Source organism: Oryzias latipes, chromosome 18, assembly GCF_002234675.1.
Source record: "Oryzias latipes chromosome 18, ASM223467v1".
NCBI classification, from domain to species: Eukaryota; Metazoa; Chordata; class Actinopteri; order Beloniformes; family Adrianichthyidae; genus Oryzias; species Oryzias latipes.
This window is the reverse complement of record NC_019876.2, coordinates 8,839,820-8,863,833: the sequence shown is the minus strand read 5'-3', so window position 1 is coordinate 8,863,833 and position 24,014 is coordinate 8,839,820. Positions and strand designations below refer to the sequence as shown.

Sequence of the window (24,014 nt, the reverse complement as noted above, 5' to 3'; positions counted from 1 at the left end):
CTGAGATTTAGGACCAACGACAGAACGCTTGCCTTACATAGCAGTTGGTGGAAGAAAAAAGAAAAAAAGGAAGAAACTCGAAGCCCATAGGAAAATAAAACCGTTCCAGAAAATATGTGGTTTGGAAGGCTGAAAACTTACAGAAGATCAGCCTTAAGGGAGGATTTGGATCAAAATATTTTAAGAGGCCACAGCAAGAAGAAACAAACACTTGGGCGTGATATTAAATATGGGATTTTGGCGACCAGAGTCTATAAGTATGCTTTCCAAGAGTTTTTATTTTTATTTATTTTTAATATGAAAACTGCTCTGTAACAAATGTTTGGCCAGCCTTTGAATCTTACTCTTCAGAGTTTTCGACAGCTCAACAAGCACTAATTCATCTCGCCGATTCATCCTCCATCAGTAGCCGAGCCCCACATCATTCTTTGCGATGCACTTGGAAACAAAAGTCTAATTTTCCCATCATTTACAACTGATTGTCGGGATAATGATCGGAAATTTAGCAGCCATTTTGAGCATTGCTACGGCACTCATCTTCCCTGAAGCCAAAGATGAATAATCACTCCATCTAAATAGGACCCATAAAGCACTGCAATATGCTCAGACCTTGCACCATTTACTCCCTTCTGCACAGACGTGTTTGGACATCACTCTAAATTATTAACATTTAAAATCTGCCTTGTCATTCATAAATAATTTAGAATTACATCACACAAAGAAAGATGTGCCAAGGCAGAGAAAGGCATGGTGTGCTAGAACTTGTATCTAAGACAAAACGATCTTCTGCTTTAAGGGATTTTCTTTTTAATTTACCACATTTTCCGCACCGGATTGTAAAGCGCACTGTTGATGAACGGTCTGTTTTCGAACTTATTACATAGACGAGGCGCTTTAAGCGAGACAAGAGTCAGAGATAAGTCCTTCAGTCATGAAGGACTTTTTATGTGTTTGCAACATACAAAAAACCACATTGATGCAATGAAAGCTACTGTGACTACGGTAACTCCTAACTTTTTTTAATTGACGCTTAGAAAACACACAGTCCGACACCACTTACTATTAGCGTATTAACAACACATGTAGATTATCTGGAACACATAAAAAAACAGACTGATACCACTAAAGCAAATGTCTCTGTGATTATGCTAACTCCCAACCTTGTTAGTAACACATTATAAAAAAAAAAATTAAAAAAGAGTCCGACGTTGCTACAAGTTAGCCAAGTTAGCATAACAATTAGCAGTAACAATACCTGTAACTTCAAACCTTTATTATTGACGCTTAAAAAAAAACACACCGCTCAAGCAAATGTCTCTGTGGCTATGCTAACTCCCGACCTTGTTTGTGACTATTAAAAGAAATACAGTCCGACACCGCTACACGTTAGCTGGGTCAGTGTAATAACAATATCTCTATCCTTGTTTGCAGCACAATAAAAAAACAGATTGATACTGCTAAAACAACTGTTACTGTGATACACTAACTCTTAACCTTGTTAGTAACACGTTAAAAAAAATAAAAATAAAAAAAGAGTCCGACATCGCTGGAAGTTGGCCAAGTTAGCTTATTAACAATAACTGTAACTCCCAACCTTGTTTGGCAATACCTAAAAAAAAGAAAAACTCCGATATTGCTACACCTTTGCTGTGTTAGCTGTTTAAAATAACAAACAACCTTGCTTATGATTCTTTAAAAAAAAATGACAGACTTAAATTTGGTAGTCTGTACCTCTCTGAAAAATCGCTTCGACATCAGAATCAGAATCAGAATCAGAAATACTTTATTGATCCCACACGTGGGAAATTTGTTCGTTACCATAACAACTGACAGGAAAAAAAGAGTAAGAATAATATAAATAAAAATAAAAAAATAGAACAAGGAAAATGTGGTATAATTAAAGAGCTATTTACAAAATAGTGCAGGTAAAGAGATGTGCAAAAGAAATGTGCAAAATAAAGAAAAGAGAAAAAAAACAAACAAACAAAAAAAAAAACTGTAAATATAACCAAATTTAATACAAATATAAAGCATGGTTGTTGTTTTTTCAAATTAGGGCTTTTAAGTGCACCTTGTATTGTAGAAAATACTCTAAGTCTATATATGCTATGCATTTTCACTAAAAATAATTTTTAGTGTTTTTAAATCACAAAGATTTCCTTAAAAAACATGGAAACAGTGTTTCATCTCGATACTTGAGTGAAATGTTACATTTTCGGCAGATTGCACTGTTGATGAACTGCAACAACTTTTGGCAGCTCAAACCCTCGCTGACCCCGCTGACATTGTCAACCTGATTTAAGCAAACTCATTGAACTCCCACTACCTTCCTGTTCAACCTTTTGCACAGGTCTGCGGTGGCACTGTGCCATGCAGGCAGACCCCTGCAGAGACCTCGATCACACAAACCTCTGACTGTGGCTTCTGTTTTTCACACTTCTAAACGTGAGGCACGACTCGCTTCTGCCCCCAGGCTCTAAATGAGGATTTCCCTCCTTGCTGGCTTTGATAATATTGCTAAATTATTCAGAAATAAGGTATTAAGTGGACATAACAAGTATTTTAATGAAAAGATCCCATTAAAGCAATGTCTCTTTAATAAGATAGACTAATTATAAAACCACAAATTATATTAAAATATATACATTTTTAATTGGTTCTATTATGACTTAGAATTAACATGACCTACTAAAGCTTTTGATGCCTTCTTTTAGAATAGGCTTCTAATAAGTAATTGTTTATGAATGTATAGCTTTTTGTTTGCATAAATATTCATAATACATATTTATTTATAAAGACATGTTCTCATAAAAAAAAGAATCTCTTTGATGATAGTATTATTCTGGTTAAATAAAAGATAGATAGGAAACACGTAAATGTACTCTAGGACCTTTAGCCTACTTTTCTCTTGTAGTTTATGTTATACCTAAAATAATGGGTTTTATAACAAATAAATGCCCAAGAATACATTGTTGTCACTGGACAAAAATTATTGTTATAGTTTTGGTTTTAAATATATGTTTATGCAACATTCACATATACAGGTGCCACTGTGTGATGGGGAGGTATCGGCAGAATCCGCAAGATTAGCTACCACTGCCCGATTATTGGAAAATCGTTGGCGTGGTCATGAATGTAGACGGCGGCAGTCAGTCGGGCGGGGATGACGGTGTTACAAAATCTAGCGACAGCTGGGCGGCCGCAGGGCAGTGGTAGCCATATGGTAGAGCAGCAGCAGCTCTGATTGGACGATGTGTAGACGTACAAGTAATTCTTCTCAGCATCAACTGCAATTCATCAATATGCAGGTCTTTGAGTCGCGGTGGTACTGTCAACGCCATGATGACTTTTGTGCAGCAGCAATGCCATCTCCCCAATTGGACCCACGGTGGCTGGAATCGCCAGATTGACGTCCGGTCATCGCCGGGCTCCCATTTTATCTCAACAGCCTTTGTCGGGTGCCGGTGCTGCTACTGTACGATTTCTAGCAATCGAATGGTGGCGATTGGATTTCATACATAAGTCGCAATAAGTCGAATATTTGATCGTAGTCTTAGGCTATGTCAGAATTCTTACCATAATCTCAAACATCTAAAAATCTATTTAGTGCAGGACTATCCAGTGCCCCAAATTTTAAAAGCAATTCGGACACCGTGCTCACTACTTCTTTTTTTTAAACACCGAGTATGACGTCACCAAATTCACAAAGTGAAAATCTAATCGATATGAGTGTTTTACGACAATTTATGAATCCACTTCTGATGAAAACTTAGATGGTTTACCATTACCCTTGCAACAACACATCATCAGTAGAGTAAAAGTAACCTGTCTCACGACGGTCTAAATCCAGCTCACGTTCCCTAAAAGACATTTAAATTTCTTTTTCCACAAAAGTTGTTCAAACGCATTGCATTGTGGTCTATTGTTGCCAATGTAGTGATTATCAATGCACACTGGTTTGTCCCAGAGACTTCTGGGAAATTTCTAGGGCACATTTTAAAATTGTAGATCTAGACAGCGCTACAGAATGACTAACAGATTTTGAAGTGCAGTGTGTAGTGACAGTTGCTGTTTTTCAGTATTATTGGTCCCTTTTTGGATCTCTCTGTGGGATCTGTATGGTTTTGTTTTAATCTATTCTACTCTAAATATTTCTAAATAATATAGTATTTGTACTGTAAAAATGTTGAAAATTTTAGTTTCATGTAAAGCATGGTTTCATGTATTTTCTTTTTAGATAAAAACATGTTCAAAATTGTCTTTGCTTTTTGAACCAAAATGGAAATAAATGTCAACCGGGGCCATTTGAAAATGTTTTCTTTAACCTGCAGTTTTAATGCATCTTTTAAAGTCACACATAACTCTCTACAGTAAAAAGTGGAAGAAAAAAAACAACTGAAAAACATTTCAAGACTTCCTTTTTACATGAATATTTGTAAAGCTGTAGAATTTTAGTCGTTTGGTCAAACTAAGAAGAAAAAAAAAACATTTCAAAAGGGCTTGCTCGAGAACCCAGGGGTCACTCTAACAGAGCTGCAAATGTCCTCTGCAAAGACAGAAGATCAGCCAGAAGTGCAGCCTTCTCAGCAGCAGTCCATCAATCAGCCCTTTATGGCACTGTGGCTCAATGAAAGCCACTCTTGAGTTAAGGGCATATGACGGCACACATCTAGTTTGCCAACATTTAAAGGACTTTGGGAGCAGGAGGGAAGAAAAAAAATGCTGTGATGGTCTGAAAAGTTCAACTCTGGCATCCGGCTTTATTCTTTATGCAGCTAAAAACAGAGATAAACAAAAGCAAATGCTACATAAATATTTTCATTTTGACATTTTTTACCACGTTTTATGTATCTAAAGTGTATTCATATATTTCCTTCATATATATAGATTCATATATATTTCATGTCCAAAAAAAAAAACGGGAGAAAAAATTGTGAAAAAGGCAAGCGCCAGGATAAAAGAAACAAATGGCCACCAACAAAAAGCAATAAAAAGTGTCTTGAAGGATTTTGACAGTGGTTCCACACTTTATTAATAATTATAAAGTGCATCAATTAAAGAGAAAACAGTTTTTTCCATTGGCTTTGTTTTGCCAATTAGCCATTTCTCTTTTAGGAAAAAAATAATATTAGATTAAGTATATATCGAATTACATAAATTCCATAAGTATAGGTTTGATCATGATGAATTACATTATAATTGAAGTTTGGAAATAATAAGTGGTAACTAAAATAACTCCAAGCTTTAAAGCTAGAATGTATAATGTATGTTTACTAGAACAGGAAGCAGTTTCGTGGAGCTGTAGTAGTGCAACCTCCAGGGAGATTGCAGGCTACCATTTCTCCAGTTACTTAGAGCTCAGTTGTCTGGCTTCCCTAAATTTAGGTTAGTCTGCCAATGAAACTGGAGCTGCTGAGAGCAGACATGCCTCGGGTTCTATTACTTAAGCACCTTTGATCGATCTGCAAATGTATAATTCACGAGAGTCTTGGTGGCAAGGTTGTCAGTGTCAGACACGGTGTGCATGACTGATCTCTTGCCCTCCGGGAAGACGTCACAGAAAGAGTTAACTCGCACAGCCTGTCTGCTGTTACAAAGGCATTGGAGGAGAATCAGCAGAAGATAAAGGCGGAATTAGTTTTTCGTCTTGATGCTCTTCTTACTTCAGGCTACCTACCTCCCTACAAAATGGAGCTAGTGCTGTCAGTTAGCTATTTGTGAAAGTGTATTGATTTGAGGGTCTCCTCAAAGAGGGGATTTTATTTATGTAATCTCGTACAGGGTTTTGATTTAGCCGTCACGTCTCGGAGCTTTTGGAAGCAGTGTTGGCCTTCCTTTGTAGAGCTTTCTAGTACTTTCTTGAAAGGCGATCCAGCTTTCTAGGAGTGGATCAGCTTTCAACATGGGTCTCTCCCATTCAGCTTCTCGTGTGATCCAACTTCCTCCGTCAGCTTTCACTAAACCACACTAGAATTTCTGTATAAATTATATAACATTAAAAATGCATTCAAAAAATATGGTATTCATACAGTTAAGGGAAAAGTTAAGGCAGAAATTAAGGGTAATGTTAAGGGTGAGATTAAGGGAAAGGTTAAGGGAGAACTTTGAAGAGGGTAAAACTTAAAAATTTCTTCACCAAAACAGCCTAAATGTGTCTTTTACAGACACACTCAGTGTTTTTGGCTGTTTTTAACATGTTCTTGTGGCATTTTTCTCATGATGGAGGATTGCTGCACACCAACAGTCCCTGCCCCTCTGCAGTCCTAGAAAACAACACAGGTGCTTTAAACTTTACTCGTGCACTAGATTGTGTGTACGAACCAATAAAATGTGATATAAATCTTCCCGTAACGCAAAACTGTTAGCAAGACAAAATGTGAGCTACAAAACTAGACGCCAACTTCAGCCTCATCCGATTTTTAAGGTGCGACGAATAAAGATGAAAAAGGAAAAAGGGGTCCAGAAAAGGGTATTTTCAAAGTGTGAATCTACCATTTGGGCAACTGTACTAGCAGCATCCCTTGTAACATTTTTCAGCCGGTTGCTACATATACTGCATTATGATAATGGTGTGTGGGAACAACTGTCGCGATAAATCCATATTTGGAGTAAAGACTTCTGTTTTTTTCTCTGTTAAATGGAGATTCTTTCAAGTTTATTTTGTTTCTCCTGAAATAAACTTTCCAAACTATTTATTTATTTATTTTTACTTTGCTAGCTGGGGGTTTCAATTTACCGGTTGCTAAATTCCTTCAGAATTTGACTGTAAATAAAATAGAAAACAAAATGTAGGTCATGTTTCTTTCATATCTGCGGCTATGCTTGTTGCCTCTGACTGAGGACCACCGCTCTAAAACACAAATATTGTTAAATTTTCCTGGTCATTTCATTTAAAATCAATAATTTTCTGTGTGAAAAAAAAAGCTACTTGAATAACAAAATAGAAATAAATTGAAATAATGTTTTATATATATATATATATATATATATATATATATATATATATATATATACATATGTGTGTGTTTATATTATTGTGTGATTGTGAAAAACAAAATATACACTTTTTACATTTAACAATAAATTAAAACTGAAGCTGCATAAAAAGGCATTAAAGGAAGGAAAATATAGATATAAATAATAAAAAAATAACAGTTGGAAAATACCCATAAACATTAAAAAATTATTATTAATTTCCTCTCCACTGGAGGTCAGCTTTGGTAAAAGTTTATTTGAAACTGGGAGAAATAGAAAAAAAAATCTGCTTCCTCCACTTATTAGAGATTTAATCAGTTCTTTATCTGTTTGTTTGTGCTAAACAATCATTTCTTACATTATCTCTTCGGTATTTATGGACTCAAAGCATTAGCGATAAATACTTTGTCAACATCTATATGATATCTCTCCCTCACTGTCCAATAAATCAAAAGAAGGCGCTTCATTATATTGGCAGCAGGGAAGTTATTGTCATGACATTTTGGTGGCATTATGAAGCCAGTTTAATATTTCCCAATTGTGTTGTAACAGCATCAAATCATACATCATCTCTGGCACAGAGGGAAGCACTACATGTTCGATGGAGCTGATCGCCCAACTTTACAAAGGTTAGCTCAGCGTAAAAGTGCAACCATCTCAAAGGCAACGAATTAGTGGGACATTCTTCTGTGAAAGTCAACGTCTAGGGTTGCACAAATGATAGTTTTACAGGACAACAATATGGATCTTTAAAATACCATAAAAGATTATACTTTTGGTTCGATTTTGGAAAAAACTCTCCCTTTAGTCCTTGTGCTATCCTAGGCACTTTAACATTGGGAGTTGGGTCATCTACAATTGTGTAAGATTTTCCAGATAAACCTTTGGTTCCAATACTATTTTACCCTTTGTTACATTTAAAAAACTGAAGTTGCAGTATTCGCCATCATTTTGTACAAACCACCTTTCATTGCCCTTTTTGTGATCAAATGTTGACCTAAACAACTTATTTCTGGGATAAATAGTTTGGGGACATCACATTTATCTGAGGATGGGGGCAATCCCGACAGCAAATCAGCCCGATATCAACTAAAGGGTGACATCACACTTCGTCTTCTTACAATGGAGTCATTTCTGAATTCAGGAATGAAGCACATTAGAAAACAATTAGTGACCTCAAAAAGTTGAATGTTATGTAAATAAATATATATATATATATATATATATATTTCAGTCAGACAACTCTTGCAGTAAGAAATATTTATTTGACATTTTTCCACATTCTTTAAGTTGGCATTCACATATTTTCATTTGGCATAAGGCTCCGTTCAATTCCATAAAACTTCCATAAAATTCCATAAAATTTCCATAAAACTTTCGGGTAACAAAACCCCCCTTTACGGAGCCCACAGGTGGAAGCCGGGGAGGAGGGTGGGGCGAAGAATGAGCGCTGAAGGTAAGAAAGAATGAACAACTGCGCACCTGGCTTAAATAGGACGCTGAGCAGGTGAGTTAATTAACTGAACCGCCCTGGGGTATTTACCTGAAAACACTGCTTCGAGTATCTGCCCGAAATACGATAAATCGTCATATATATATATATATATATATATATATATATATATATATATATATATATATATATATATATATATATATACATACATATACATAGTCTTTCATGAAAAGAATGTTCTTAATAAAAACAGATCATCTGAATTGTTGACTTGTCAACTTTCCTTTAATTTATCCCACGTATTGACTTACAGGACAGCATAGATGTTGAACACATTTTTCTCAATTCTTCACTTTTGCGGCAGTTGGGAAAGAAAATTAGGTAAAGAAAAAAGAAAAGTAAAGGAAAAAATTGTTTTAGATATTTTCTGACACCAAGTTTGACTAAATCTCCGAAGGAAACTATTCTGAAATCTTAATAAATTGTTGTTACAGTCCACTGCACATATTGATTTGTTGACACCTAAAAGGGGGTATATTTGATGCATTATTTTTACCCCTGAATCAGCATGGTAATATGAATACAAATTTTAACTTTTTTTTTTTTCAATCTACAAGGTCCATTTATTTGAACACTATGAACCCTTATTGATTGAATTCAAAGTTCTCAGGGGAAAATGTTAATTTTTTTTTACCATAATATATCAGATAATCATAAATGTTATTTTGTTGTTTTTTTAAGTGTATTGATAATTTACTTTCAAGCCCTTTGGTTGTCCGACATCCACCAGGGATAAGACAGAGCATCACAGCATCTGTGTGGCATTTTGCTCTTATATTGTATTTCTGCCATTTCACAGTCCCCTTTGTGAACATGCGCCTCTGATCTTTTTTGATGGCTTTTTTTTTTCTACAACTAGCTTCATACAGAGTATTGGCGCCATTCTCCCCATGTTCCTCATTCTGGCTTTCATGAGCTCCGTGGCCATGACCATCAAAGGCCTGGTGCTGGAGAAGGAGCTCCGGCTTAAGGAAGTACTGCGTGGCGTTGGCATTCAAAACGGTGCCCTGTGGTCGTCAACGTTCACAGAAACCATGATTCTGCTCACAGTTCCCTGTGTGCTCATGAGTGTCATGGTTAAGGTCAGTGGCGAACAAGACGCCCAATGAAAACATCAAAGCACAAAGCAGACGGTCAAAAAATTTTTGAAGCAGAGCTGACATATTAAAAACTTTTTGAAAAGTTTTTTTATTGAGGCTAAAATCAAAATGAAGCTTACCAGATTGGGGACAAAGTCATTTCACTTCCTGTCTAACCAAATTGCACATTAGTGCGGATTTTATATATATATAACTGATTATAAACTACAAGGTTTGGACACCAAACCTGTGAAAAAAATCAGTTAGACTGAACTCACGGGTTCTTTAGTTCATAAACTGTTAATGCTTTGTGTTTTGGTAGTCCGTCTACACCTGATTATATCTAATGAAGGACCGCAGAAATCAGGTCATCCATTCGTGATTCTTCATATCATTGTGTCAATTAAGCATGCAATCGAAACTGCAACTGCATGTGTGTTTGTGTACACAGAGTGGCAACAAAAAGTATTTGTCAATCACTGATTCTTCAAGTTGTCCCACTTATCCCACTACATCATTTTTTTTTACTACAATAGCTCTTCAACCATTTACACAATGAATGTAATTCCATGCGACACGTCATGTTGGTAGTGTGTTTACATAATGATACAAAGCTGCTTTTCTCAGCCTCAGAACCAGCTGATTCACGAAACTTGCGTAAACGGTCGAAGAAAAACGTGTGTTATGTGTAATATATGTATTACTTATATATATATATATATATATATATATATATATATATATATATATATATATAATTTTTCATCTAGACAGCTATAAGTTCTTACATTATCGGTATTCCTATGGTTACAGAAAACTAAGAAACACAGCGGCGCGCTGATATCCAACCACTATGTACATTTTGCGCACATTGCACTGAAGAAAATTGGTCATTCATGAATATACGTTGAAAAAGTGAAAAAATGTGTGATTCTCTCGACTTAAAATTTTCACACGTTTGACAAATGAAGCACGTTAAAACCACGGAAGAATTACGAATAAGCCATGCAAAGAACACGTTAATTATTGTTAATAATCATTGCACTGTTTATGTGCAATTCATTTGTGATTTGTGGTTAATACATAATTCAGTGTGATGTGTGCGCCATATACAAGATATACAAGTTACACATCAGTGATATATGCGTTAAAAGATTAATGCTGCTTACACACTAACGTGAAGTGTTGCAGAACAGCACAAAGACACTTTTCCCTGTTTCACAATCAACCGATTTACCGATTTTAGTTCCTTAAACACTTCACTGCTGTAAAGTGTTACATATCGTTTCAAAGCTTCAAAATATGCAGGAATTGCCTTAAGTGTGTCAACGGCTGAAGAATTACAATGGTCAATACAATATCAACATTGGATCTGTTGCTTGGGTGTTAAAGGGTTAATGTTCAACAATGATACATTTCAACTTTTAGAAATCTAAAGTTTTAAAAGAAGCTAGGATCTCACACCGTATGATTTTACTTTACTTTTTAGCAAATTCATTTGAATATGAAAAGGATCAATACCACTTATAATTTTATGTTAATACAAACATTTACAATCTGAAAAAACAAATTAGTTTTTTCAGAAAATGTCATAGTTTTTACTAAAATTAAGAACATCTTTGACTCTAATTTGATTTTACATTTTTACAGATTCGTGTCAATTTTAACTTTTAACACAAGTTCTTTACTCATAATATGCAAAAATAGAAAAAGGTAAACAAGAAACTGTAATATTTATAGGTCTGATTCCTTTTTGTTTTCTATATTAAGGCTCTATTATTTAAAAAAAAACGTGTTTATTCAAATATATACAACTTGCAGTATTTTATGTTAATAGAAAAAAAGAAACTTGCACTTTACCAGAGAAAAAATAATTAATCTGCAAAACCCAGAAAACCAAAGATATCTAAAAACTTGCAATTAATTATTAATTTTCGAAATAAACATGAAGGAAGAGCCATACTAATAACCAATTTTGTGAATTCGGCAAAAGTGACACTTTATTTTGGAATTAATTCGAAATAAAGCTCCTTTTAAATGGGGCCTATTTTGCAGCCTCCAGCATGGCAGCGTTAATTCTGATCTCTTTAGAAAGAACGCATCCTTGTTCTGTGGGCGTAATGTCATAAAAATTATGGTTATTGTAGATGGGCTTCATCCATTTCTGTCGTTTAATTGGAAAATGTAGCTGGAGAATAAAAACTGATCTTTGAAAAGCTGGGTGAAATGTAATTTCCCATCAGCCTAATGTGTTTGCAAGGCCTCAACCGTTTGTAAATATTAATAACAATAAATCGAGTTAGTGGAGTACCTTAGAAGAGCAAGCAAGTCACATGTGCATTCAGATCAGAGACCTGTTCTAAATGATAATTTCACGGCCATTTTGACTGCACATCCATCATAATGGCAAATCAAATGGTAATTATCATCAAGCTTTATCGGAATTAGGTCTGACAGCCGTCATGTCGTTTGCGCCTGAGTTTTCCATCATTTTTATACTGTTCTCTTCTGTTATGCTGGAGCTAATGTACTTACTTGATTGGCTTCCCAAAGTATTTGTTTCCAGCGCTGAGTCAAAGTTCGTACCTCAGATGAGATGAATAAAAGTTTATGTCGGCCAAAATCCTTCAAACAAAAGTGATCAGTCTCTACGAATTCTTTTCACAAACTTTTTTTCGTAAAGTTTTTGAATTGAGAAGCTGGTTCTTGGTTGAGGAACAATATTTTGGAGTACCTACCTGGAGTATTTAAGATAATGCCGATGTTTTACGGAGAGACTATACATTAATAAAGGAATGAAGTACTCTTAATTTATAGTAGAATAAATTAATTATTAGATCCCAAATAGTAGTTATAAAGATTGCTTTAAATTGTTGGGGGGGGGGGGGTGGAAAAGCAATGACTAAAAACAATAAAGTGTAAATAAAAAAGGGCTAATTACAGCTCATAGAATCAAGGATTGTCAGTAAATCAGTTTTTTTTTGTTATAGTGTCATTTAAATTCAAGCCTCACCTCACACCACAAAAAAAGTTTGTAAGTCAAAGTCAAAAATCAGCAAAATCCAAATCTCTTGGTTAATGATGGCTATATTCCTCAATGCTACATTTTCATCCTTTTCGTTAATTTTTAGCTTTTTCTTTGGGCTCATTACAAGTTTTAATGTCTTTTAACACCTTTTTTTTTTAAATATAGCTGCAGCAAATATTTACAAGTTGTTCGTTTTACATTAAAAATACTCTTTTTCAGACCAAGAAAGCAGCTGATACTAAATTATTATAAACAATTGAGATTCTTACAAAAATATAGTAAATTTCCCTTTTTAAGATAACACAACGCAGCTTAAATACAAATCAGATCCAATTGGTTATTTTTAATTGGATTTGAGATGATGTAACCTCCGATTTTGGTTAAAGTCTTCTTTTGATATCTTAACAAAAGCATCAGTCAAATTATTAAACAGTTGTCAGGGTTTTTAGTTTCCAGTTTTTCTTTTTACCATTAATGTGTTTCTTTCTGGGATGTACAAAAGCTTCATGTATTTTGAACCTGGAAGGTCATTCTGGACATGGACGAGGCCATATGTGCCCCTTTGACAGGCGTCTGCGATGGGAATCTTTAAGACACCTGCAGTAATTGCTTCAGGGGGCTTCAAAGAGGAAACACCTGAGCAGGAACAGTCTGTGACATTTGTGACAGACTGTAGCGCTACTCCTCTCCCACAGGTCGAACAACTTATCAGTCTCTGCCACTGACCTTTCTGTGCCAGACGCACACAAAGTGAGTCCCATCGTCTACCGACATGAGTTTGCTGGTTTCAAAAAAAAAGTAAAAACGGAGCAAATAAAAGTCGATGTTGGACCCAATAAATAACTTCCTTTAAGAAGCTGATCGTACTGAAGGTTTTCTTACCTTTTTCAAAAAAGACATAGATACTTAAATTTGAATAGAAAGCTAATTCAAATATGTAAAACATTTTCTATTATATGTCTCAAAAAATTCACAAAAAGCATAGCTGAGCCACCCTGTCACTCATATTTACCGATGCCATACAGAGTCGGGACTGGTTAGTTCTTGGATCCGCGACCTCCTGGGACCACCAGGTGCTGTAATTTACTGCAACCACATGGGGGCGCTCTGTAGTGATTCCAAGTCTGGATAAATGCAGCGGTTTGGGTTGGGTCATAAAAAACATGCGCCATCACAACAGTCCCTAGCTAATTGCAGAAGATACATTCTAGATATAACCTGGGATAGTGATACTTGAAAATTGTCATCTTTATTTGTTACAATAATTCTAGATGTTTTAAGGCTGGAAAACTCCACACAGTTAATACACATTTGTCAGGCAGACATGAACATTTTCACACTTTTCTCTTTTTTTATTTTAACTCTCAAAATTCAAAACTTGATAGGAAAATCCGTCCAGTATTATAGAATGAAACCAAAGAGTTCCTAGTGATCATAAAGACATGTAGATTTGGAAAGCTGAACGGATTCTGAATAGGTGATTGAGTGACAATGGTCTACAGCCAATCAGGAAGCAGAACTCAATGCGGTGTAATAAAAAAAAAGGATGCGCAATAACCCCCCAAAAAAATCTGCAAAACAGCAAAATCAACTGAGATATAGTGAGGAACCACGAGATACTGAAGCCAAATCATGTGTGAATTGAGGGAGGAATTGTTTTGGTGACTACTGAAGCCAAAAGGACAAACAAAGACACTCAAAAATGCATTAACGAAAACTCTCAAGATAATATCCCAATATTCATGTTCCAAGTATGAATGGGGTCATCACTGTCTGGTTTGACTCCATCACCCTCCAGGTTCCTCCGTGCTCTGGCAGGATTTCTTCCTTTATTCATGACAATAGCCTGGATATTTTCAGTAGCCTTGATCGTCAAAGGCATTGTCGGCGATAAAGAGTCGAGGCTAAAGGAGACCGTGAGGATCATGGGTCTGAGAGGCGAAGTCTACTGGTCGACCTGGCTCCTGACTTGTCTGCTGCCAATGGCCATCAGCTCCGTCTTACTTACAATCATAATTAAGGTGATTTAATTAAGAATAACTTTAAAGTGGCTCAAAAAGGACCCTATGATTTTGGAGAGTTTTACTATTTGGTCTTAAGAAAATGTTGCAATCAATTCACAAGTAAGACCATTTAAAGCATTAAATACAATGTACAGCCGCTTATTTGTTTGCAAAAAAAGGCCAAAAATTGCAAAAAGCATTGAATAGAATTCACTTTGTATTCAAAAAATTTGAATACTTTTGTCTCCGTACACAATGAAATTCCCTTCTTTGGATTTATGCTTTATGCCGTTTATGTCCACTATTTGGTCTGAAAAACTCATTCATAATATATTTGCAAAAAAAACAGAACCTTATTTTCATGCCAACCAATGTAGTCTTGTTTGGTTGCATCAGAGTTTAGGGGAATTTTCGTACCTACCTGAATGTAGAGTACTATTGCGATAGACTTGTCTATATTGGACCAAATAATTCAATGAGAATCCGTCCCACATGTCTTGTCAAGAACTTATTGCTCCACCTTAACTCTCCAACATCCAAAAAGGGTTCTTTGTCTAGCAGGCAGAGTGAAAAGTGTGAAACAGAAAATTTTTGGGCAAATGTCCATTATATTCAAATCATTAACACTCCGATCCACTCTGCTTGGTCTGACAAGCCATAAAAAACGCACAAATGGGTAATGTCCTGGAACCTCTTTGTTCACCTTAGATTCCTTGAAAATGGAGACTAAAAAGCAATAGCAACTGGTTTTTGCTCAAATTCTTGACACATTACACTCAACAGACATGGGGATCAGTGTGAACTAGAGGAGGGACCAGTTGCATTCTGAAACAGTGTCTCAGAATCACCTTTTCTCCAGGCTAACCCTATTGTGCTTAAAATAAAATCAAACACAATCATTTGAATCTGTCTGTTTGCTAACAACTCAATTGTGTTACTTTAATTTTTTTGACAGTTCTATTCCCTTTCCTCACCTAATTATTTTTTCGCAGTACGGAAAAGTCCTGCAGTACAGCGACCCCTCTGTCGTCTTTATCTTCCTCCTGGTGTTTTGCCTCTCCACCATCTCTGAGTGCTTCTTGATTAGCGTCTTCTTCTCCAAAGCCAACTTAGCAGCAGCGTGTGGCGGCCTCATCTACTTTCTCCTCTACCTGCCCCATGTTCTGTGCTACGCATGGAGGGATGTCATGGGCTTTCAGGCCAAAGTTGGAGTGGTAAGTCTTTTTTTTGTTAAATTTTTATCATTTTCTTCTGCTAATGTAGACATCCGTTGTGGGGGTTAAGATGTTTTTGGCAATTTAATCTCACTTTACCTGTCACAGTTGTTTGTTCTTTAAGCCTTAGTCAAATGCACCGGTGGAAGGGTTGATCCATGTGATACTTCAGATTTAATTTGGTTGTTCAAGGCTGTGGAGGGTCAAATAGGAGTGGTCATACCTCAATGGTAGCACAGGAGTGTCTTGAAGTGTCTTTGAGGCTTGTACAGCCAACCCATTGTTGAAAAGGGGTCACATGATTCTGGTATGTAAATTATGACATCTGGTCGATACAAAGGTGTAAGTACTGGCACCTTACTGACCCTGCACAAATTTTTCACGCATAGGGTGTGCATGAGATATATTTGTGCTCATAAGACTTCCGTAGGATGCCAACACAAACTACGCTCCGATTGTCTCCCCACACTTATAACATGAACACCACTCATGGGCCCCTTGCGCAGTCCGAAGGATATGGGGGGAAACTCCACACAACACGTCTCACTTTTATGTACCCTTGCTTGTCATATAAGTTGTATTGTACACTGCGACCTGTCGCTCACAACATGCCAGTATTCAACATTGTTTCGCCCATTTTTCGCCCCAAGGCAGCCTGTATCCACCTGTAAAGGCAGCACACTCTGGGCACGTGATTCACATTCAAAAACACCTTCAACGCGGTTCTTGAATCGCTACCCGATGGTAGCGCATGTACTCACAGCTGTAAGAGGCCTGGTGCTAAATGTCGAAGCGGTGCAAATGTATAGAGTCTCGCTCCAGGCTTTTTCTTTCACAGCTCTTATACAACATATAAAAGACTTGATGTTAAACTGTTCTGTAAATTAAAAAGGATGCTTCTCGTACATTGCTACCAAATCTGAGTCAGATTCCAGAGTTCAACTGGTTTAACTTTCAATGCATGTTTAATGGCCACTCGTTTTGTACTTAGAGCCCGAAAATGGACTTAAAAACTTGCATAGCAATTCATAAACACAAGAATTTTGAATGTGGATGCCCGAAGTGAGGATATATGCACATTTACATAGACTTTTCATTGGAAGTGGTTGCGTGAACGATCGTTTACAAGGCCGGTGTGAACGTAGCATTTTAGCACTTTTTATTGTGAAAAATGTGCGCCATCATCAGCGTCAACACCATCATTCATGGTTCTGGTGATTTTTCTGTTATTTTTGTTTTACTTTTATTCCAAGTTTTCTAAAAATGAAATAAAAAAGGGAACAATATATTACCGGGTAGCAAGTACCAAAGACTAAAGTATGCATAGAGATTTTCTGCCAATGTCTAGACAGAGAAAGTAAATAGTGTACCATCTAATAATCTTTTGCTGCAGTGCAGATTCTGTTGCACCAATGTAGTTGAGAGTGCACAGAACCCATAATCTCAGTTTTTTGCGCAAAAATCCTAATCACAACGTCTTTTTCTTGATGTCCACAATGTGGCATCAGATGTATGGCCGCTACAAATCGGTTCTGGTTTGAAACAGGTTCTTACCTTAGCCTCTGGCACCAGCTTCTTTACTTTCAGCTTTACTCAGTCCTTTTTTTCTTTTCCACTGAACAGCCATTCCAGTCAAACAGACGAAATTGCCTCCCTATAATCAGGTGCCACAGTCACCTTTTTGCTGACTACACATTTGACAGGTAGAGCTCAGCGGGAGCGATCCACCTTCAGCTAAGGAAGCGCTCAGGTTATGCTAGGCTTTCTGAGTCAGCTCTGATAAAACCCAACTGTATTCCCTTTTATTGTCCAGGCTGTACTGCATGAGCCAGGCAGCGAGACAAAGAGCAGTCCTCTGCACTGCTGTGGGCTACTCTGTGGCTCAAATTATATTGAGATCAGAAGCAGGAAAAGAGGAAAAGGCCGCGTTTTTCTACGACGCTCAAAAGAGCCCATGAGACTTTTATTTGTACGACAAAAGGAAGTGAGTATTTGCATGTAATTAGGGCGGGGTGTGTTAAGGTTAAAAACGTTCTGGCAATGCATGCTGGACATATGTGTGTAAATACATGTGGATAACATTGGCAAAAAAATTGAAAAAAAAAAACGAGGTAAAACTTTTGAAACTGTGGTCAACTTAGTTACGATTTGGACGTTTACCGCATCCAGCTGCAGCTACAATTTAATTGTCTTTACAATATATACTGCAACTGAAACTATGTACACACTGCTCAGCGTGCGTTCAAGCGCCTTCTTTCAATTAAAGATCAATGTAAACTTCTTTGCACATGTGTAAGTGTTTTTGGGCTCTTTGTAAAAAACACGCAGCCATTGAACATGTTGAATGTTAAAGCAGGTCCAACTTTGACAAGTCAGGGACTCGGATTTGGTATTATGTCTAGATGACGTTCCCTTTAATTCAAGGAAGTGCCAACCGTTTAAAAATAGTCCGGCCTTAATTATATGACAACAAGATCTGTAGAAAAAAAGCCTGGAGCTAGATTCACAAAATTTGCACCACTTTGTCATTTCGCAGCAAGCCTCGTCCAACTGTAGGTGGAGGACATGCGCTAGTATCGGGTAGCGACAATCCAGTGTGAACACCATGGGCTAAACACATGTACAAGAATGCGCTTTAGGCTTATTTTATGTTTATAAGATGGGTCTGCGGTTTAATGTAGCATCATTTAGCCGGCTGCACAAAAGGAATGTGGAATAAGAAATATGGTAGGCTTCAAGGTTACCCAGCTGTGCAATGTTTGTGTAAACACCTGTGCAATTTCATATGATGCATCCAAAGAGTGTTCTGAAAGTATTAGTCTCTAATGCAACACTATGGCTCCAATTCTACACATCCTGCTGCAGTCTGACCGTCTGAATGACCAGTTTGACATGCGTTCAATAGAGTCGGCTTGTTTTTTTGTCAGCTTCCCAAGCTGTGCCCCCTTTCCCAACAGCCAAAGGAGTGGGCTTCTGTTGTTTTGTCAGCCGTTCGTACAGAGGTCAGGGATTGCAGCCCGCCGTGCCCCGCTGTCAACCCTCATCTAGCCACCGATTGGCAGACGGGCAGCGGAGGACGTGGCAGAAAGTCGCCAGCGGCAGCAGTGGCCAGGCTCGGGGTTTTGGCGCCATCGCTGCAGAGCCTGCTTCTCCATGTGTGGTTGTGCGACAACGCCTTATCATGGAGATTTGTCTCTCAGGCTCCGGCGAGCACGTCTGCCGGCGCAGAAATGCTGCAAGCAAATGGGGTGTGATGAAACAGCTGGCGGGGGTACATGGCCAATCAGAGGCCGTGGCAGACGAGGCCTCGTGGGCAAAGCATCATTTGCCGCTTCCTGCTGTACGAAAGATCAAACAAATCTTTGTTGGCACCAGATGTATTCTAGTGTCCGTCTTGTCATTGTGGTAATAATGATGTATTATGTCCAAGCTTTTATACATTTTTATATTATTATTTAACCATACTTTACAAAATGTACAATGAGATACTATTATACACCGCAGGAATACTTTTGGGAAAATATTGTAGTGCTTCTGCTTAGTTTTTACCACGCACACCTGCCAAAACCTTGTGAACTGATTAATCCATGTAATCTTATTTGTTAATAACATTATTCCTTATTTAACTACTTCATTTGGGACTTGGGAACAACATTTTCTTGGCTAGAAATTCTTTCTAGGCAAGCAACCAGGATTTAACGTCCTGGCTAAGCTGATTCCCTCTGTTCCCGTCTTAATGGCCCAATGCGTTAACTTTCACCAGCTGCTAAACTCCAACTGCATATTTAGTGTCTTGTCTGGGAGTGCTGCGCCATACTCGCAAAGAGCGAACGAGCGTGCTCGATCAATTCTGGAACAATCATTTCAACGTTTTCCTCTCCGTTCCGTCCCAGAGTCTACTGTCATGCGTGGCCTTTGGCTACGGCTGCGAGAACCTCTCCAAGTTTGAGGAGCAAGGCGTTGGGATTCAGTGGCACAACATCGCTACGAGTCCAGAGGAAGGACAGCGCTACACCTTCATCGTCTCTATACTGATGATGCTTTTAGATGCTGCCATATACTGGGTGCTCACCTGGTACATTGAGAACGTTTTTCCAGGTAATGTTTGGGTTTCCAAAACCATGTTTCATCACCGGTGAAAACGTTTTTTTGTGTTTTTTTTTTAAAGGGAGTAGATACAAAAGAGGGCTGCATGGTGGTGTTGTGGTTAGCGCTCTCTAGATAGGCTCAAATCCCAGAGATTTGAACCTTTCTGTGTGGAGGTCACACGTTCTCCCCCTGCATAAATTCGGTCTCTCTGGGTTCTCCCAAGACCAACTTATTAGGTTAACTAGTAATGCTAAATTGTCCCTTAACAGTGATACTGATAGGGCACCTGTCCAGGGTGAACCAACCTTCACCCATAACAGTAGGGATAGGCTCCAGCAACATTGTTACCCCAAACGGGACTGAGCGAGTTTGAAAAAAGATCGAATGGAGATATGAAGTAACATGCAAATAAAATTTTATGTTCCTGCTAGAAAGTACAGGAAATTACCAAAGGCTATTAGTGTGTGGGGGGGGGGTGTTAACCATATAAAGTGATACCAACAACCCGTCTATAGTATAATAATTTCATTATATTATTCTTACCACCCTTATAACATCTGAACTTTGCTAAATTTAAGATCAGTCTGAAGCATGAGCCAGAAACTAAAACATCTATGCAAATGTGAGCTTTTAAGCCACTTAAAAGTGGCTCCACCTGCGAGACAAAGCAGATCTTTAGAGGGAAAAAAAGACCCAATTGAGATTCTAAACACACTCAGGGGGGGCCTCAGAATTATTTTTGCCCGAGGCCCACACATCCCTTTGAGACGGCCCTATCACCATTAAGTCACTTTTAAATTTGCACTTTTCTCAAAGTGCAAATTAAATGCTACTCCCTTAAAGAAAAAAACAAAAAAAAACGTATTTGTTCATTTTATGCTTTGCTCTGTAATATTTGAAATGTTGTACTAAACATGTAACGTAAACAATGTTCATCAGGTCAATATGGAATCCCTAGGCCGTGGTACTTCCTCTTCACTTATTCTTATTGGTTCGGAAAAACATCAGTTCCCGAGGACATCCCAGATAACTTTAAGCTGCTGAAACGCTCCAGTGTACCAAATGGTAAACTCTGATTGAAATCTCATTGTTACCTCTGATAATTTAACCTATTACAACACAATTGAAAATTTTTTTACACTTTGTTCAGGTACTAAGCAAACAAAATTAGCATGGTGTTGTAAATTGGGACTCGATGCAAGCAAACATTTCCACTTTACTTTGTATTTCTAGTAATTATATTAATTTTATGTTGTTTCTTTTAAGATATATCAGAATTTCTTTAACACTTTAAATTTGGATGAATATATATATATTTATTTTTACACCATTTACATGTTAGGTTTATTCCATTGCAAAAAAAAGGACTTGTCTAGCTGGAAAAATATGTTGTTTCAAATATCCCCATTATAGTATAGAGAAAGAACTACCATTTAAAAATATTTTTCTGTGGTTAATTTTTATTTTTAGAATTTTTGGAGAAACCAGATCCTAACATGAAGGCTGGGGTTTCCATCCGTAACCTTGTCAAAATCTATAAGACTGGGAAGAAAGTGGCAGTGGACGGGCTGAGCGTGGACTTCTATGAGAATCAGATCACATCTTTCCTTGGCCACAACGGAGCAGGAAAAACAACTACAATGTATGTTTTGCTTTCTTATATAACTTTGATCGTTTTTTTTCTTTCAAAAATTTGAAGCGTTTAGTATATTCATTTTTTTTTTTTCTTAATCTTTGTAAAAATTTCAAATGTGAATTCTCTGCGATAGAATCATCTGATTCCATCGTGTAAAACTTCATTACTGTTGCATATCAACAAAAAGCTACTTTTCTTCATCTGCTGGAATTACATTATTTGCGCAGACAGTTGAAAAGTTATGGTAGTTAAAAGAACGTCTGAAGCTAAATTCTGAAGCTCAGGAAAACACAAAAGAATTATGCTAATCATGTAGGCGATCGAAGAGTTACGCCATGTCAAATAGCGTGTTATTTACAATGTACGAGAAGCATCTCAGGTGCTAAAGGGATAATCCTTTTGAGAGAAAAAATGTAGCAATAAATTCTGACATAAGAAGTCTGCCCCAATTAACATTTATATATTTTAATTTTAAACTAAAACATTTCAAATATAGATTTCTTTGCTACACATGACCTGAGATATATATATATATATATATATATATATATATATATATATATATATATATATATATATATATATATATATATATATATATATGTATGTATATATATATATGTATGTATATATATATATGTATATGTATGTATATATATATATGTATGTATATATATATATGTATGTATATATATATATATATATATATATATATATATATATATATATATATATATATATATATATATATATATGTGTGTGTGTGTATTGAGAGGACCATTATCACTCAGTTGTTGCTTCCATAGTAGTAGGAATCTAATAGATGTTTGAAAAATGGTGAAAAGGTCAGGTGGGGTTTTGGATGACAAAATAAACGAGACCCAGCGGCCCACAAGAATGAGCCAGAGCGGCGGAGAGAGCAAACGATGCAGGACTAAGGGCTGCGAGGAAACTGTGGGCAACTGGAACGAGACATTTCTGAGCACAGAGAGGAAAAGGACAAAGAGAGGACTTGGTCACACTCTGTTGATGAGTTTCCAGCAACCGCATCAGAGTCGTGTCCCAACAACTGATCTATGATTTAGAAAATGAATCACATTTTTCTCAGCATGTTTTTCAGCATATGAAAGTACTTATAAATGGAAAAACTTGAGTATAAGGTAAATAATTTGTATTGCTTTTTGTTTTTCCAGGGGCTTATAAGGAATTGCAGCTTTTACAAAGACATTTTTTTCTACTTTATTTTTACCATGTCTTTTCCAGTCATTAATATTTACAGACACAAAACAATAAAAACAAAAATCTGAATATCCCTGACACTTTTGTTTTGGTGACCTTAGTGGATTTTGTCACAATTTTTTTTAACCCTTTAAAAGATTCTTGCCACGTTCGTTTTTCTGATAGTTTCTACCACTGTGATATCATCGTTTTATGAAGGGTCGGTCACTATACCAAAAATTCGTTTTCAACGTGACTACGTGTGTGCAAATTTTAGTTTGTTTTAGAGTCTATGGTGGGGACAACATTTTTGCTCAAAGATGCTGCAAGACAGAAAAATTGTGAAAACAATCTGGTCCTTGCAGTCAGGTTTGCTGTGGGACAGAACTACTTTTATACTATTTAAAGAGTAAAAAAAGAAGGAAAAAGATTGAAAATTTCATTATTGTCATAAATAAAAAAGCCTGAAAAAGGCTGCACTTAACATTTCTTTGATATCTTCTTTTGCAGGTCAATTCTGACAGGCTTGTTTCCACCTACTTCGGGAACGGCGCTCATCAACGGCTACGACATTCGCACCGACATGGACAACATTCGGAAGTATCTGGGAATGTGTCCTCAACACAATGTCCTATTTGACGAGTACGTGGATGTGTTTTTAACAAAATCAGTTGTGGTTTTTTAATGCTCCTATCTGTTTTTCCCCCCCGCCCAGGTCCGTCGAGGGTAGAAGGGTAATGAAGGCTGATGGTTGCATTTTTTTTTTTAATGTCATACGGTGTTCCTTCGTCTATTGTTGCGTTCCGTAAATAACTTGCAATATGTAAAATTACTGAATTACAGCGGTTTTTAGGCTGTAAAACCATCACTATACTCTTTATACACTTTTCAAAGACAAACATGAGCATTTTTACACTGTTCTCTCTAGTTTAAACTCTCAAAATGTTAATCTTTATTAAAAAAAAAAGTCCAGCATTATAGAACGAAAACAAAGATCTGCTAGCAGTTGTACAATTGTGCAACTCTGGCAAGCTTAACACATAGTGCGCAAGAGACACAGCTGAAAAGAGATTGATGTACAGAGTCTACAGCCAATTAGGATACAGAACACTGCACTGTAAAAAAATAAATAAAGGATGTTAAATAGCACTGAAAGAAATGAACAAATCAGCCAAATTGTGAAAGTTGAACCACTTTACCTGTTATTGCCCTTGGAAATATGGATATGTTCCTGGTGCCAGCCCTTTTTCTCCTCC

General features: G+C 36.9%; 1 protein-coding gene across 1 annotated transcript in view; it reads left to right on the top strand.

Annotated features, from left to right (window-relative positions):
* LOC101164844 (ATP-binding cassette sub-family A member 1-like) overlaps positions 1-24,014 on the top strand; it is a 208,539-nt gene that overhangs the window by 52,434 nt on the left and 132,091 nt on the right. The window contains exons 13-18 of the mRNA XM_023965796.1: positions 9,351-9,573; positions 15,594-15,815; positions 19,709-19,913; positions 20,844-20,969; positions 21,375-21,546; positions 23,269-23,400. Coding sequence (XP_023821564.1) covers positions 9,351-9,573; positions 15,594-15,815; positions 19,709-19,913; positions 20,844-20,969; positions 21,375-21,546; positions 23,269-23,400 — 1,080 coding nt within the window. The remainder of the gene's footprint in view (positions 1-9,350; positions 9,574-15,593; positions 15,816-19,708; positions 19,914-20,843; positions 20,970-21,374; positions 21,547-23,268; positions 23,401-24,014) is intronic.